This window comes from Saccopteryx bilineata, chromosome 6 (assembly GCF_036850765.1).
Source record: "Saccopteryx bilineata isolate mSacBil1 chromosome 6, mSacBil1_pri_phased_curated, whole genome shotgun sequence".
Classification (NCBI taxonomy): Eukaryota; Metazoa; Chordata; class Mammalia; order Chiroptera; family Emballonuridae; genus Saccopteryx; species Saccopteryx bilineata.
In genome coordinates this window covers 203026952-203045018 of record NC_089495.1, presented here as the reverse complement: position 1 = coordinate 203045018, position 18067 = coordinate 203026952, and the positions used below count along the sequence as shown (strand labels likewise).

Sequence of the window (18067 nt, the reverse complement as noted above, 5' to 3'; positions counted from 1 at the left end):
GGATAGACAGGGACAGACAGACAGGAACGGAGAGGGATGAGAAGCATCAATTATTAGTTTTTCATTGTGACACCTTAGTTGTTCATTGACTGCGTTCTCATATGTGCCTTGACCGTGGGGCTACAGCAGACCGAGTAACCCCTTGCTCGAGCCAGCGACCTTGGGTCCAAGCTGGTGAGCTTTGCTCAAACCAGATGAGTCTGTGCTCAAGCTGGAGACCTCGGGGTCTCGAACCTGGGTCCTCCACATCCCAATCCGATTCTCTATTCACTGCTCCACTGCCTGGTCAGGCAAGTTCTCCAATGATTCTGAGTACTAATATTTATGACTGTCTGTTGAGTGGTTATATGTAGGGAGAGCAAAAGTAGATTTTCAGTTGTTCATGTGGAAAAAAATATAATTAATAAATAATAATACAAGAATAAACTCTTAGTTTTATGTACTCACAATTCAAATGTACTTTTGCCTACCTCTATATTTCTGTAACTTAACTGATCTTTAGCTAAGAAGGAATAAAGTAGTCACTTGGGTAAGGATTATTTATTTGTAATATTTGATCTTCAAATAATTTCAAACATTAAATATTGTGTGCAAAGATTTTTTTCTCCATCGGAGTTTATCAACATTTATCCTTGTTGGTGTGACACTTCTTTAAGATGTGAACTCTGTAAGAATATTATGTTGCACATGGCCAGGGGAGGCAAATCAGAACTTACAAGTTTGCTCTCAAGTTGTCTAAGTTCAGTATTTCACCTTTTTTTGTTGTTCCTTTTAGAATCAAGATTTGTTTGCAACATCACAAAATAAAGAATTTGATCCCCTTGGTCCCCTGCCACCCGGGTGGGGTAAGTACATGAATTTTCATTGAATTAAATTATTTTATAAATCAAATATTTATGGATGATATCTTTCTCTTGCTTGAGAGAATATCTGTGAATATTTTTGGGTGTGTTAGATTAATTCAGAGTGCCAAATAGGTATTAAATTTCCCAAAGTTCTAAGTTGACCTTTTATTATAGCAAACTTTTTTTAAAAAATTTATTTATTTATTTATTTATTTATTTATAGTAAACTTTTATTGGAATTCAGAATTGTTTCATTTTTCTGAAGTGTAAAAATATTTTGCTCAGCAATAAATAAAAATAAATGATTTATTGATACAATAATCTGAAAAAAGTCAATCTCAAAATGTTTACATGCTGTGTGATTCAATTTATGTAACAGTCTCAAAGTAACAAAACTGTAGAGATGAAAAACAGATTAATAGTTACAGTAGACAGAGCCAGGGGTAGCTGGGTACAAATATAGGAGGTAACAAGTGGTTCTTATATGGTGTGCAAGAGTTCTATATCTTCACCATGGTGGTGACTATACCAATCGATACATGGGGTAAAAGTGCATAAAACTGTACATTCAGCCTGACCAGGCAGTGGCGCAGCGGATAGAGCGTCAGACTAGGATGCCGAGGACTCAGGTTTGAGACCCCGAGGTGGCCAACTTGAGCGTGGGCTCATCTGGTTTGAGCAAAGCTCACCAGCTTGGACCCAAGGTCCCTGGCTTGAGCAAGGGGTTACTCAGTCTTCAGAAGGCCTGCGGTCAAGGCACATATGAGAAAGCAATCAATGAACAACTAAGGTGTTGCAAAGCTCAATGAAAAACTAATGATTGATGCTTCTCATCTCTCCGTTCCTGTCTGTCCCTCTCACTGAGTCTCTCTCTGTCTCTGTAAAAAAAAAAACAAAAACAAAGACAAAAAGAAAAAAAAAACCCAAGAAACTGTACATTCATATAAATGAATGCAGCTTTAAAATTGGTGAATATAAAAAAAAAATTGGTGAATATTGAATAAAATTTGAGTCAACAGTAATTTACCAGTGTCAGTTTTCTGGTTTTGATATTGTACGATAGCTATATAAGATATCCTTGTTGGGGAAAACTGACTGGTTGAAGGGTACCATATTTTTTCTCCATGAGACACACCTGACCATAAGACACAGCTAGGTTCTTAAGGAGGAAAATAAGAAAAAAAATATTCTGAACCAAATGGTGTGTTAGAATATTTAATAAAATACCATATTTTTTGCTCCATAAGACACGGGCATTTTCCCCTCCACTTTTTTTTTGGGGGGAGTGTGTTTTATGGAACAAAAAATATGGTGTGTCAGATTCTTTGGATGATTTTTGCCACATCCTGTGAATAATAATTATTCTAAAATAAAATACTTTAAAAAACTTTGATCATATTCGTGCTTCCAAAACACAGTTCAGAGTGTGACTGAGTTGATGTTACCCAAAAGAACAATGGGAGGGGTATGTGCTAGGACGGCACCTTTGCCTACACTGTGGTGCACATGGACACACTGTTATTGAGTACATTTGGCACCTTAATTATTAAAACTTTGTTAATACACCAGATTCTATTTTATAGCATTATGTCATAGTATTGTAGCAAGTTTCCAGAATATACTCTGTGGCAGTATAGAAACAGTTTTTCTTGGAAGCTGAAGAGAATACACAAGGTAGAAAACAGCAAAGTAAAGCCCATTGTGGAAACAGCTGCAGATATTTCATAATATTGGGAGACATTCAGAAAGTGTTATTCATAGCCTGACCAGTGGTGGCGCAGTGGGTAAAGAATTGACATGGAACGCTGAGGTCCCAGTTTGAAACCTACGGCTTGTCTGGTCAAAGGACATATGGGAGTTGATACTTTCTGCTCCTCCCCCTTCTTTCTGTATCTCCCTCTCTGTCTCCTCTCTCTAAAATGAATAAATAAAAATCTAAAAAAAAATAATGATAAAAAAAAAGTATTATTCCTAATAGTCTTTATTTGGAAGCATTGGTCCCCAAGACAGATTGTTTTAGCATTATTTTACTGAGGAATGGAGGGAAAAAATTGATGTCAGGGTCACATGAATCTGGGCAATAAATGATACTGGGTGTATAATTATACACCCAGTTTAAGAAACCTCATTGCTCATAAGAGATTATTTAGCCTTAATACTCCTGTGAATCAAAAAATATACTACTATTATTTTTACTAGCTTGAAAGAAACAAAGGGAGGGTCTATGAAAGTTGTAAATTTCTGTCTTCCCCAAAGCCTGACAGTTTGTTAAGGAGTCTCTTGTCTCTGTTGGACAGTGTCTGGTTGATACAAAGTTACTTTAAAAGAGGGGATGTTGCCCTGGCTGGTTGATTCAGTGGTAGAGCATCGGCCTGGTATGTGGAAGTCCCAGGTTCGATTCCTGGTCAGGGCACACCAGAAAAGCAACCATCTGCTTCTCTACCCCTCCCCCTTCTTTCTCTCTCTTTTTTCTTTTCTCTCTCCCTGCCCCTCCCCCCTCCCTCTGTCCATCTCTTCTCTCCCGCTTTCCACAGCCATGGCTCATTCAAGCAAGTTGGCCCTGGGTGCCGAGGATAGCACCATGGCCTCGTCTCAGGTGCTAAAATAGCTTGGTTGCTGAGTAACGGAGCAGCAGCCCCAGATGAGCAGAACATCTGGTAGGGGGCTTTCAGGGTTGATCCCAGTTGTGGCACATGTGGGTGTCTATCTATCTGCCTCCCTGCCTCTTCCTTAATAAAATAATAAAAAAAAAAAAGCAGAGGGGATATTGCCCTTTTGAAGCATATGGAACCAGACCTGTCAGATTGCATTTCCAGACATGAAATGAGTCTCACCTTTATTTCTTGGGTTGTCTATGTAGTATTACATGAGAAATTGATGCACTGAGAGGATATATGTGAGGGTCATGTATTTATCCTTTTATTTTTATTGCAGAAAAAATTATGATCCAGTTAACTTTTGTTAGAAACACAGACCATTTTACCCCCAGAGCAGCTGTGAGAAAAATGGCCTCTTGCTCATAGACGCATGAATTGCAGCATTGTTGCCGTTATTTATTTATTTATTTATTTATTGATTGATTGATTGATTGTATTTTTCCGAAGCCATAAACGGGGAGGCAGTCAGACTCCTGCATGTGCCCGACCGGGATCCACCCGGCATGCCCACCAGGGGGCGATGCTCTGCCCATCTTGGGGCATCGCTCAGCCGCAATCAGAGCCATTCTAGCGCCTGAGGCAGAGGCCACAGAGCCATCCTCAGTGCCCGGGCAAACTTTGCTCCTGTGGAACCCCGGCTGCGAGAGAGGATGAGAGACAGAGAAGAAGGAGAGGGGGAGGGGTGGAGAAGCAGATGGGCGCTTCTCCTGTGTGCCCTGGCTGGGAATCGAACCCGGGACTCCTGCACACCAGGCCGACGCTCTACCACTGAGCCAACCGGCCAGGGCCTTGTTGCCGTTATTTAAAAAGCTATTCCTGCAAGCGGGTCATTGCCTTCTGTATTTCCATTATCCTCATCATCAGGATCTTTCTCATTTTATTTTAACAAACATCTCCCTAAAAATACTTTCTCTAGACGCAGTCCCAGCATATCCTGGTTGTAAGAACATTACTTTGCTCATTGTACATACATTCTGCTTATTTTTAGGTGCCCTTTCTAAATGAAGGCATGATCACCCTTTTATTCAGACTGAGCACTGCTTATGACTCTCTGCCTTTGGGCATGTGCCTGATTTGTGGAACCAGTGACAACACTGGTACTGTGACAGATGAGAGCCACCTGACAAACCCTCAGGATTGAACCAGGAAATAAAATCCCAGTTCGTATTCTGTGTTTATGTTACAGAATTGACAGCATTATTTTTGTGACACCGTATATCTTTAAATCCAATTTCTTCACCCTTTCAGATTCTTATATGCTAAGACCAGACATAGCTGCTTTGAAGTGAAGAATTTTTAAACACTTGCAAATTATAGAGGCTGGATAACAAAGAATATTTTTGGTTTAAAAATGTAGTCTAATGGCCCTGGCTGTTTGGCTCAGTGATAGAGCGTTGATCCGGCCTGTGGATGTTCCAGGTTCGATTTCTGGTCAGAACACAAAAGAGAAGCAACCATCTGCTTCTTCACCTGTCCCCCTAACCTTCTCTCCCCCCCCCCCACGTCTCCCCCTCTACTGCAGCATGGCTCAATTCAACTACACATTGGCCTGGCGCTGAGGATGGCTCTGTGGAGCCACTGCCTCAGGGGCCAAAATAGCTCAGTTGCAAGCATGGCCCCAGTGGGCAGAGCATTGGCTCCAGATGGGGGTTGCTGGGTGGATCCTGGTAGGGGCACATACAAGAGTCTGTTTCTCTATCTCCCCTTCTCTCATTTGGAAAAAGAAGGGAAAAAACATAAAAAATGATAAGGGAAAAAGATAAAAATAAAAATGTAATCTGCATTGTCCCAAAGTGCAGAGGTTGCTGGTTCAATCCCCAGTCAGGGCACCTACAGGAACAGCTCAATGGTTCTGACTCTCTGTCTCTCTCCCTGCCTCTCTAAAGAAAAAAAAAAAGGTAGTCTAATAGGGCTTTGTCTAGCTGGTTTTACCTTTCAAGTGTAAAGATATTTCCTCATTTTCGGAGTTGCTCTGAAAGAAAACACAAAACAACAAGAAGCTTCCGCTTTGTACTGTTTTACTCGAGCCAGGAAGTGCTGTCCATGTGCATTCAGTTTTGATGGTCAGTCATTTCAGTATAGTTTATCACGTGATTTTTCAACAATTAGTTCTAAAGCCACAGTTCTTCCTCTCATTGAGCAGACGAGCCTTCAATTTGCAAGTGCATCCACTTTTGAAATTTTGTTTTTCACAGCCTCTTCCAAGAAATGTTGATATCAGCAGTATATACTCAGAGGATAACAGAAAATAAGTTTTCTATTAACTTTATCTTTCCTCATGTCAACTTTTGAAGAGAAAATCTCTGGCCCTGAAGTCTGAAGATAAAGGATGAATATATGCTTAGCTATATATGTAGGGTATTACTTTTACATAATAAAAATTACTCTACAGAATTCTTTAGAATCAAAAAATTAATAGATTTTGCAAATATATTTTAAAATTTAAATTTAATATGATTGTGAAGAACATGAACTTACTTGGTATCATGCAGCCAGCTTGTAGCCCTATGGGTGCTTCTTTTTGCCTCAGAATCAAACTTAACTGGTTACATGTTTCCACACTCAAGATGCCATGAACAGTGAAGCCAGTGTTAAGATTCAATGTGTCACAAGATGCGGAGTCCCATTTTTCTGTATATCATCCTTACCTGGAGTTCTGTTTCCATTTTAGTCTAAGCTTATGTAGACAGTAGTTGCCATGTCAGGAGAAGGTTCATGGTACTCACAGATTTATCCCTCCTAACCCCCCAAATCTTTACTGCTACTTGAAATCAGGGAATTAGTGCTGGAGATAGGGTTAAAAATTGGCTGTATAACTTGATAAGGCTATTTAACTTGGCCTAAGACTTATCCAGCAATATCTTGCTTAAAGAAAAATCCAAAGGATGTAAATAAAGTTTATATGATAAATAGGTAGAACTTTTCAAACCACAGGAAGTAAAAATGGCTTTATCAGCTTGGAATTTTTACAATTTCGTTTGAAAATTGCTAATTTTTAGAAACTGCTTTATAAAAAGTTGGGAATGCATTCTGTATTTTGTAATACTTTATTTATTTTGAGACATCTTAGCCAAATTTTAACAATTTAGATATAGGAAAAGACATCTTTTGAAAAATTAGTTGGTAATGGAGCAACAGCAGAATAATATTAATATTAAAATTTCAAAACTATTTAATTATGAGGGCAGAATTGACATTCACATGTATTCTTGACTTAATGAGAAAGTTTGGGAAGTAGGGGTATTTTAGAAAGCGAACAAGAAAACAAGGAGAATCCTAAAGGAAGGTGGGGGGTGAGGAGGACAAGCAGCAGCGTCAGACACAGTCAGTTAAAGAACTGAGCCCTGCCGTCCAGCCCCTGTGCAGAAAGTTACCATAGATCAGCGGTTCTCAACCTGTGGGACCCACAGGTTGAGAACCGCTGCTATAGATATTTAGGATTCGGGTGGGTATATTAAGGAACAGGGCATATTTTGGAAAACAATGTCTTCTCTAGTTAAGAAATGTCAAGTATATAGCAAACAATTAAGTTATATCATCTCCATTATATTTTATTTTATTTTATTTTTTAATTTTTTTTTCTAAAGCTGGAAACGGGGAGAGACAGTCAGACAGACTCCCGCATGTGCCCGACTGGGATCCACCCGGCACGCCCACCAGGGGCGATGCTCTGCCCCTCCGGGGTGTCGCTCTGCCGCGACCAGAGCCACACCAGCGCCTGGGGCAGAGGCCAAGGAGCCATCCCCAGCGCCCGGGCCATCCTTGCTCCAGTGGAGCCTTGGCTGCGGGAGGGGAAGAGAGAGACAGAGAGGAAGGAGAGGGGGGGTGGAGAAGCAAATGGGCGCTTCTCCTACGTGCCCTGGCCGGGAATCGAACCCGGGTCCCCCACACGCCAGGCCGACGCTCTACCACTGAGCCAACCGGCCAGGGCCATCTCCATTATATTTTAAGGAATGAGATGGTGTGGTATGAGAAAAATCCCTGAATGGAGGCCTGAATTTCCATTCTGTCACAGCCACTTAATTCTGAGATTCACAGGCCTGACCTGTAGTGGTACAGTGGATAAAGCATTGACCTGGAATGCTGAGGTCGCTGGTTCAAAACCCTGGGCTTGCCTGGTTAAGGCACATATGGGAGTTGATGCTTCCAGCTCCTCCCCCTCCTACCCTTTATCTAAAAATCAGTCAATCAACCAATCAATTAATAAAATAATTCTGAGATTTGGGGCAGATCACTTAACCTTTCTGAGTTTGTCTTCATAGTAAACTAAAGCCACCTACACATGGGACTGTTAAGGATAAATGAGGTCATCTATGAAAAGTTAAAACAGCCCTGGCCAGTTGGCTCAGCGGTAGAGCATCGGCCTGGCGTGCAGGAGTCCCGGGTTCGATTCCCGGCCAGGGCACATAGGAGAAGTGCCCATCTGCTTCTCCATCCCTCCCCCTCTCCTTCCTCTCTGTCTCTCTCTTCCCCTCGCAGCCGAGGCTCCATTAGAGCAGATTGCCCGGGCGCTGAGGATGGCTCTGTGGCCTCTGCCTCAGGTGCTAGAATGACTCTGGATGCAACAGAGTGACACCCCAGAGGGGCAGAGCATCGCCCCCTGGTGGGCATGCCGGGTGGATCCCGGTCGGGCACATGCGGGAGTCTGTCTAACTGCCTCCCCGTTTCCAGCTTTGGAAAAATGAAAAAAAGAAAAAAAGTTAGAACAGTTAGTTAATCGTGCTGCTGTTGGATTGAGCCAGAAAGATTCTGTGGCAGGACACTGAATTAAGTCTTGTTTAGCTTCTAGGATATGATCGTATTTTAATAACCTTCATAAGTATGTGGATTTAGTAGTGAAAGAATAAATTAAACCTATTAAAGTTGTGATTTAAAAAGTATAAAGTCAACAGTACAATGAGAAACGGGCAAATTCAATGTATTATTTTAGTTAAAGGAAAAAGATTATGCCAACTCTAATGCCTTGCTTTGTTTTTTTTTTAAGAGAAGAGAACGGACAACAACGGTAGAGTATATTTTGTCAACCACAACACTCGTATCACACAATGGGAAGACCCCAGAAGTCAAGGGTAAGGACTTCCCGTTACTAGTTTATTGATAACCTCTTAAAGATTGTACCCTATTTCTGATTCAGTTATGAAAAAGATCAGTTCCATATTCTTTCTTCAAAGGCCTTAAACATTAATCACCCCCATACCTTATAAAGAGAAAAATTTATACTATTTTATATAATGGATGTGGGTTTCTTGAGAGTTTAGGGAAAAAAACCCCGAATGAATGTGCAGTATTCAGAAATACTATTTATTATTAGTAAGACCAGGTGTGTAATGCTGAAGCAGGATTTTGCAGCCTGGGATCCACTGGATAAAATTCAGGGAGTATGTGACTTAGAAAAAAAATGAACCATTCAGTTGCATTAACCTTTACCTGAAATTGAGTGTTCTCTCCCATTGTGATTGTAAGGTCCAACCACAGTAGAATCAGCAGTTCCTGGGACTTTGCCACCAGTAGAAATCACAGATTTTTTATATCATTATGCATTTGTTGCAGATATATCAAAATATTTTTTATATACATCACCATAAGGACTCGCTAGTTAATATGTTAATAGAGAAATGTTATTATAAGTTTGTCTTTAATGTTTTGGTAACTATGTATATATAATTGCTTTTCTGTGTAACATTCTGTACTGGTGTGTGTATCCATTTGCCAGGGCTACCTTAAGGAAGTACCTGTGCCTTAAACAAAGACATCGTTCTCATAGTTGAGGAGGCAATATGATCAGGGTGTTGGCAGTGCTATACTTCTTCTGAATAGGAAGAATAGAGAAGGACCTATTCCAGGCCTCTGTCTTAGCTGGTGGTTCCTTGGCTTATGGCAGCACAACTCCAGTCTTGAATTGGCACTCCTTCTGTTTGTGTGTCTCAGTGTTCAAATTTTCCCTTTTTATAAGGACAGCAGTCAGTGGATTATTGGCCTACCATTTTATGTTAACTAATTACATCTGCAATGACTCTGTTTCCAAATAAGGTCACATTCTGAGGTCCTGAGGGTTAGGACTTCAACATAGGAGTTTGCAGGGGGCACATCATTTAGCCCATAACAAGATGTAATACTAAGCATTTATCAGGTTGCCAGAAAGATTCCATTCTGCAAGGAATCTGGCAAAGTATACAGTCAGAGAGCACAGTCCCCACATGACTGCCCTCACTTCAGACATTAGCCATAAGCTGGGATATCCTCAGGACTATTTTCACCTCAGACCAACTAGAACTATAATGAAAGGTTACAAATTAGAACCAAGAGAAGGAAGAAATGCAAAGGGCAAAGTCTGAGGGTTCCAGACACCCAGGATTGATGTGGAACACTGGATGGAGTACTGCTAACCATGGAGTCTCACCTGAGTCTGTGCTAGCCAGAGTTTTTATTGAGGCTCCATCGCATCCTGCATGTGTAGCTAATCTTTAGTCTCCAGCCCTTCCCAGAGATGGGCTAATACCTTCAGTTTTCAGTTTTGCCAGAGGTCAGAAATGATACGAAATATCCCAAAATCTCGGTCATAAAACACACTGTTGACTGACTGGTGTTCAAAGCCTCCAAGCAAACAGAGATACTCCTCTGACAGGCAGGACATTCAGAGGCCTAGAGATTACCTTCCGGTAGCCAGGGCAAAAGCCAGAGAGGGCCTGTCTTTAGGTATGATTAACTCTTCACTTAACACATTCATGGCTCAGTTGTAAGAACTACTGTTTTGTTTTGTTTTGTTTTTGCTTGACTGTTTTTTAAGGTGAGAGGAGGGGAGATAGGAAGGTAGACTCCGGCATGCCCATGACCAGGATCCACCTGGCAACCTCACCTGGGGCCAATGCTGGAGTACTGAGCTATTTTTAGCATCTGAAGCTGTGTGCTCTGATGGAGCTATCCTCAGTGCCTGGGGCCACTGGCTGCAGAAGAGGAAGAGAAAAGGGGTGGGGGTTGGAGGGAAGACACTGGCCAGGGCCAAGAACTGCTGTTCTAAAGACATGCTTTAAATTTAAAATCTACTTCTGGGTACCAACAAATAACATTTTTTTAAATGGAGTTATGGTATTCAATGTAAATATTTTTAATTTCCCAAAAAGTAAGAATGAAAAATTTCAAAAGTAACAGTTCTGATTCCTCTTTAAAATTCTACCTCTACAGCTAGAATAGACCATGTCACCTTGTTGTAATTTGAGCTAAAGTTAGAATCATGTTTTAATATATAATACAGATGACCCAATCCTGTTCAACTCATTTTGTTTTTAAGACAACTTGTTACTAAGTCTGTTTTGCAAATATAATTACAACAAATGAGAAGTGTTATTTTGAAAAAAATTTTTGGTAGTCTCTTTTATCTGACGTTGTGTTCAGTTCTATAAACACAGCTAAATGTTCTTAACCTCTTGACGTGGTTTACAGAATACTGTTCTGTGCAATAGTTCTCAGCCTTTTGTTTTTCTAAAGTACACTTGAGGAAAGTGACATTCCTGTCTGCCACAGTGGCTCTCTAAACAGTGAGCGTCAGTGCCTTTAACTTCTTTCTTCCTTTCTGTTGTGAACTTGAACGTTTCCATTGTTCTATCTCTCAACAAACCCACCGGGTAAAAAAAAATGGAATCTATAGAATAAAGAAGAAAGAACTGGCAAATAAGAATAAAATGTGAAATACTTACTACACCTAAATAGCTAAAAAGACAGGCTGCTGATAGGGCAGAATACACAAATACAAATTGCAGAGGAGGTGTTCAGTAATTCTGGTGTAATATTTTAAGATGGAAAAATAAATTTCATGGGTTCATGAGTATGCAGTTTTGAATGTTTATGCTAATACATCAATTATTTTAGTATGATAAATGAAAGTCAAGTTAAGTCATTATTGCTCTATTATCCTGTTTTAAAACTTATGTAATATTTTCAAGAAGGGAAGTTGATGCCAGAGAACACAAGCTGAAATACTTGATAAAGGGGCTGTGCTAGCCTGACCTGTGGTGGCGCAGTGGATAAAGCGTCAACCTGGAAACGCTGAGGTTGCCGGTTCAAAACCCTGGGCTTGCCTGGTCAAGGCACATATGGGAGTTGATGCTTCCTGCTCCTCCCCCCTTCTCTCTCTCTCTCTCTTCTCTCTCTCCTCTCTATAATGAATAAATAAAAAATAAAAAATAATCTTTAAAAAAAAAAAAAAAAAGGGGCTGTGCTAGCAGTATGGAGAACGTTCTTTGAGAGACCTGAAGGGAATGATCAATACAGGAGGAATAGTAACAGTTTGAGGGCTTACTGTGTGCTAAGCTTTTTACTTGTATTGTCTAAGTGAGTCCTCACATATTCTTACTACCTAGACATTGTTATCTCCATTTTATAGACAAAGAAACTGAAGTTTAGAGATTAAGCAAAGTCTAAAGATAGGTATTAGGGAAGTGGATAGGAATACTTCATAAAGAACATTTGAGTTGCCTTAACAGAGGAATAATTGAGCTTCTGGATAGGAGGAGAGGCTTCCTTTGAAGGTGTGACAAATCATGTGTTATGACAGGGAAATGGGGATACTGTGAAACACTCTGAAACCACAGTGTTCAAGGACGGAGTTTGATGGCAGAGTATAGAAGCAGGCAGTGGTAGTAGTGAACAGTGAGATCACCTTAGGGAGAGAACTGATTTGATCACATCTATTTTAGTACTCTACCAGCAATATGAAAAAACCAAGTGTGGGACCCGACTGAGACTGGAGGCAGGAAAAACCAGTTGGGTGGCTGTTGTGGAAGTTTGAGATGAATGGATGGAGCCCGAGTAAGGATGGTGCTGGGGATTGAAGATGGTGACGAACATTAAGACTTCTCAGGCAGAACTGGCAGAACTTGCTTGCCATAGGATGTTAGGCAGGTTGTAGGGAGATGGGGAAGGAACACAAGTTAAGTAGGTGGGACAAAACTGGTGGTTGATGGACCTGTTGACATATTTAACATACTTGTCGGATAAAGAGGTTATAGGTAAAGAGCTCTAGTAAACAACTGAGATACTGGCGTAAATGGCTTTCTAGAAGATTTCTACTGCATTTATGTGTGTTGTAGTTTCTCTATTTGGCAAACAAAGCAACTCTTTAACATTCATTGTGTATATTTTTTATGTTCTTTAGTCAATTAAATGAAAAGCCCTTACCTGAAGGCTGGGAAATGAGATTCACAGTGGATGGAATTCCATATTTTGTGGACCACAATAGAAGAACAACCACCTATATAGATCCCCGCACTGGAAAATCTGCCCTGTAAGTTTCCTGAACATTGTAGATTAAAAGAAAAACTGATTCCAAGATTTTGATATTTAAAGATCTAAATTAACAAGAAGTGCAATAGTTACTATTTCTTGAGTTGGCCTGTCCATAGGTTACTGTTCACTAAATATTTTGTATTTCCATTACCCTCTTGAATATTTTCTCTCTTTTTTTTTTGTAGTTTTCCGAATCCCGCATGCACCCGACCGGGATCCACCCGGCATGCCCACCACGGGGCGATGCTCTGCCCATCTGGGGCGTTGCTCCATTGAGGCCAGAGCCATTCTAGCACCTGAGGCAGAGACCATGGAGCCATCCTCAGCACTCGGGCCAACTTTGCTCCAATGGAGCCTTGGCTGTGGGAGGAAAAGAGAGAGAGAGAGAAAGGAGAGGGAAGGGTGGAGAAGCAAATGGGGGCTTCTCCTGCATGCCCCGGCCAGGAATTGAACCCGGGACTTCCACACACTGGGCTGACACTCTTACCACTAAGCCAACCATCCAGGGCCTTGAGTATTTTCTTAAAGACATTTTGTTTGTTACCATCTATGTGGACATAGCACTAAATGAGACTGTTTAGAAATTATCAGCACCAACCAACCCCTGAGTTTTGATGCTTGTTTTCTTTCATTTCTATTACCTTTTAACTTAAAAGCTCCCTTAACCTTGTTTTTTTTTTTTTTTTGAAAAATAACTTATGTTCTCTCTCTCTCTCTCTGTCTTTCTCTCTCACTAAAATAAATACTTTTTTTTTATTTTTTTTTTACAGAGACAGAGAGAGTCAGAAAGAGGGACAGACAGGCAGGAATGGAGAGAGATGAGAAGCATCAATCATCAGTTTTTCGTTGCAACACCTTAGTTGTTCATTGATTGCTTTCCCATATGTGCCTTGACCGTGGGGCTACAGCAGGCCGAGTAACCCCTTGCTCGAGCCAGCGACCTTGGGTCCAAGCTGGTGAGCTTTGCTCAAACCAGATGAGCCCGTGCTCAAGCTGGAGACTTCGGAGTCTCAAACCTGGGTCCTCCGCATCCCAGTCTCTCTCCCTTCCTGTCTATCTGTCCCTATCTGTCCTTCTCTCTGAATTTCTCTGTCTCTCCCACAAAACAAAACAAAACAAAAAGTATAACACAAGGACATCGACGTTATCACTTCCATTCAACATTGTATTGGGTAGCCTGACCAGGCGGTGGCGCAGTGGATAGAGCTTCGGACTGGGATGCGGAGGACCCAAGTTCGAGACCCCGAGGTTGCCAGCTTGAGCGCAGGCTCATCTGGTTTGAGCAAAGCTCACCAGCTTGGACCCAAGGTCACTGGCTTGAGCAAGGGGTTACTTGTTCTGCTGTAGCCCCACGGTCAAGGCATATATGAAAAAGCAATCAGTGAACAACTAAGGTGCCGCAACGAAAAACTGATGATTGATGCTTCTCATTTCTTTCCATTCCTGTCTGTCTGTTTCTATCTATCCCTCTCTCTGACTCTCTGTCTCTGTAAAAAACAAAAAAGAAAAACATTTTATTGGGTGTATTGGTAGTACTGTGAGGTAAGAGAAAGAAAAAATGTAGAGATTGGAAAGGAGAAAGTAAAATTGTCCTTTTGTTCACACAGATAATTATGTATATAGAAAAACATAAGGAATCTAGGAAAACTTACTAGAACTAGTAAGTGAATTTAACAGTATTGACTGATACAGAGTCAGTATACAGAATCAACTGTATTTCTACATTGAACATTTAGAAAATGAAATTAAAAGTATTTCAGGGGAAAAGCTAATAATCCAGTTGTAGGACACCCAGGGCTAGCTTGGTAGTCCCCCGGTGTCGTCAGTCAGGTGGGCTTCCTTCTTTCCGCTCTGCCAGCCCAGACGTGGGCTCTGTCCTCACGGCTGCCTCCTGACGGTGATGGCAGCTGCAGTTTCAGCTGTCATAGTTATCCTGCAGGCTGAAGTAGGGAGAACACCTTGGAAAGAGAGAAAACGTTTTCCCAGTTCTCTTAGCTCTCTTTGAAAGACTTCCTCAAAGTCCTGTACAACACTTCCACTTCCGTCTCACTAGTCCTAGTTAAGTCTCAGCCCCGTGAGGAAATGCCGTCTTCATCCTAGGCAGCAGTCTGCCCAGGGAAATATCAGCGTCTGGTTCAAGGACAGAGGAGCAAATGGTTTGGGGGGATAGACAACATTCTCAGGACCTACTTTACCTAGTACTGTTAAATTTGGTTCTGTGTAAGAGAAAATCCCACAATAGTGGCTTTAAAGAGATGTAAGTTTATTTCTGTCTTTTACTTAAAAATAGTCCTGGGAAATAAAAATTTTAAATGGTGATATTAGGAGTATGCTGTACTCTAGGGTGTTTTGTATTTGACTACTGAGTAATAAGGGGGGATGATATTATGCTTTTCAGTATTTTATATTACTAGCAGCTACATATGTCATGTTACCATTCCTCCTCAGAGACAATGGACCCCAGATAGCCTATGTCCGGGACTTCAAGGCAAAAGTCCAGTATTTCCGGTTCTGGTGTCAGGTTTGTATCAGACTCTATTTCTGTACTCTTTTTCTTTTATGTTGCTTATATTAGAGTCAGTGATTGTGAAAATAACTCGTAGAAAAACATAAAATGGGCAACATCAGAATCTCTTTTCTATTTTTAAGGCAAAATAATATATTTCTTAGTTAGATAATTTGTGGCTTTCTCCAGAATAATAAATTTGAAACCCTTTGAATAAGAAAACATTGCTACTCTTCCCAGTATCCATTATGTTAAGATTGCAGGAATCCTCAGATGAGTTAAAACATTTTCTGATATATAAATTATAACCAGCCCCTTCTAGCATTTGATAGGTACATACATATATGTATCACTTTGATAGATACATATATAGGATTATATTTCTGAATATTTTTCTTAGATGTGATATAGTATTTCTGGTGTATAAATAGGTAATTATGGAATTAATGATTTCATTATGGGTTCTAAATAAAATTGTATTATTTAAAATGTTGCTATCTATGATGAATATTTTAAAATTTCAAACTTGTAATTAACTGGGCAAGTAAGAATCTGAGTTAGGCCTGACCCGCGGTGGTGCAGTGGATAAAGCATCAACCTGGAAATGCTGAGGTTGCCAGTTCGAAACCCTAGGCCTGCCTGGTCAAGACACATATGGGAGTTGATGCTTCCTGCTCCTCCCCCCTTCTCTCTCTCTCTCTCTCTCTCTCTCTCTCTCCTCTCTAAAAAATGAATAAATAAAAATTAAAAAAAAATGTTAAAAAAAAAAATCTGAGTTAGTGTTTTGCAAATAAAATTTAGTAAATATTTATTTGATTCAGTAAGTAAGATCTGTGCATATGAAATCTTGTTTTCCTCTGTTTTTTTGTTTGTTTTTTACAGAGCCAGAGAATCAGAGAGAGGGATAGACAGGGACAGACAGACAGGAACGGAGAGATGAGAAGCATCAATCATTAGTTTTTCATTGCGCATTGCAACACCTTAATTGTTCATTGATTGCCTTCTCATACATGCCTTGACCGTGGGCGTTCAGCAGACCAAGTAACCCCTTGCTTGTGCCAGCGACCTTGGGCTCAAGTTGGTGAACTTTTGCTCAAACCAGATGAGCCCTCGCTCAAGCTGGCGACCTCGGGGTCTTAAACCTGGGTTTTCCACATCCCAGTCCAACGCTCTATTCACTGCGCCACCGCCTGGTCAGGCTCCTCTGTTTTCTATATCTAATGCTCTGTTTAATTAGCATGAAGGCTCACAAATATATGGTTAAATATTATTGACTGTAGACCCTGGCTGGTTGGCTCAGCGGTAGAGCGTCGGCCTGGCGTGTAGGACTCCCGGGTTCAATTCCCGGTCAGGGCACACAGATGAAGCGCCCATCTGCTTCTCCACCCCTCCCGCTCTCCTTCCTCTCTGTCTCTCTCTTCGCCTCCCGCAGCCGAGGCTCTATTGGAGCAAAGATGGCCCGTGTGCTGAGGATGGCTCTGTGGCCCGCCTCAGGCGCTAGAATGGCTCTGGATGCAACAGAGTGACGCCCCAGAGGGGCAGAGCATCGCCCCCTGGTGGGCATGCCGTGTGGATCTCGGTCGGGCGCATGCGGGAGTCTGTCTGACTGCCTCCCCCGTGTCTAGCTTCGGAAAAATGAAAAAAAAGTATTATTGACTGTAAATTCATATTCAAAGTCTGCTTTTTTCTATAAGCAAAAATAAAAGTAAGTCAAATTTTACTGTTTTGGTTTTTTGATCGGCTGTTTTAAATGGTGAGTGTTGACATAGTGATTTTTCTATTTCAGCAATTGGCCATGCCACAGCACATAAAGATTACAGTGACAAGAAAAACTTTGTTTGAGGATTCCTTCCAGCAGGTACTGTTTACTCGCTTAATAGTTTGCCGCATGGCTGCCAGCCCAAAGCCATCTTTTGGTGTTGGCAAACAGTTTGGAACTTTTTGAGGTGGAGTCCTTGATATTTTAAGTCTAATCTCATTGCCAGCTACCTGTAAAAGTATCCAGTGAGTACTTGTTTTATGGCCAGGTGTTGATGTGATTCTTCAGCATCAAGCCCCTGTGACAACTGATAGCTACAGATTTAAGAAGTGCCACACCGAATGCAAAGGAAAAATAGATTGTCTGAGGTAGTGGACAGTAGCTGGCTACTTCCTTTCAGAAACAGTTATGTCCGTTTCCTGATGGAACCTCAGATACTAATATTGAAAAGGGACAGTCAGTGGGCATCCTGCTAAGTAGGAGCAGGGAGCTTTTTAGCAGCCGATCTTGGCTAAGGCTATTAAGAGAATTATGAGTCATTCCCTTGATCTGATGTGAGTCTCCAAGGCCATTCTCTACTCCAGTCATTACCTTTTTCTAGTTTTTCTATTTGTAGCCACTGTGTTGCCACTGAGTACGCAGTTCCTAGTGGGCCAGGTTCTTGGAACGTAATATGCATATAGCAGTGCTTAAAAGATGCAAAACATCAGTAAATGTCCCTTTATCTTCTGGCTTCTGAAACTAGAGGCTTTTACAGAACGACAGACCAGATGGTGCCAAAACAGTTGTTTAAAATTGTCATCTTAGATTTGACATTTGTTGAATTAAATATGAAATTAAAACTTGAGAAAATAGATTCGTTTGGAAGAGTGACAAGTCTGATAGCTGAGGTTTTTATTAACATAGCACAACTGTTCACAAGGGAAATTGGAGAAAAACAAGTTTTTTCCTTCATATTAGGCATTTGTGAAAGGACAGTATTTAAAAGATATTTTTCCCAGGGAACAGCAAACCCTTC

At 41.0% G+C, this 18067-nt stretch overlaps 1 protein-coding gene across 3 annotated transcripts in view; it reads left to right on the top strand.

The window, feature by feature from the left end:
• Window positions 1-18067, top strand: part of ITCH (itchy E3 ubiquitin protein ligase) — a 103338-nt gene that overhangs the window by 68924 nt on the left and 16347 nt on the right. For all 3 annotated transcript variants that reach the window (XM_066237935.1, XM_066237936.1, XM_066237934.1), the window contains 5 exons: window positions 776-845; window positions 8487-8571; window positions 12654-12782; window positions 15233-15305; window positions 17077-17148. In XM_066237935.1, the coding sequence (XP_066094032.1) occupies window positions 776-845; window positions 8487-8571; window positions 12654-12782; window positions 15233-15305; window positions 17077-17148 (429 nt within the window). The remainder of the gene's footprint in view (window positions 1-775; window positions 846-8486; window positions 8572-12653; window positions 12783-15232; window positions 15306-17076; window positions 17149-18067) is intronic.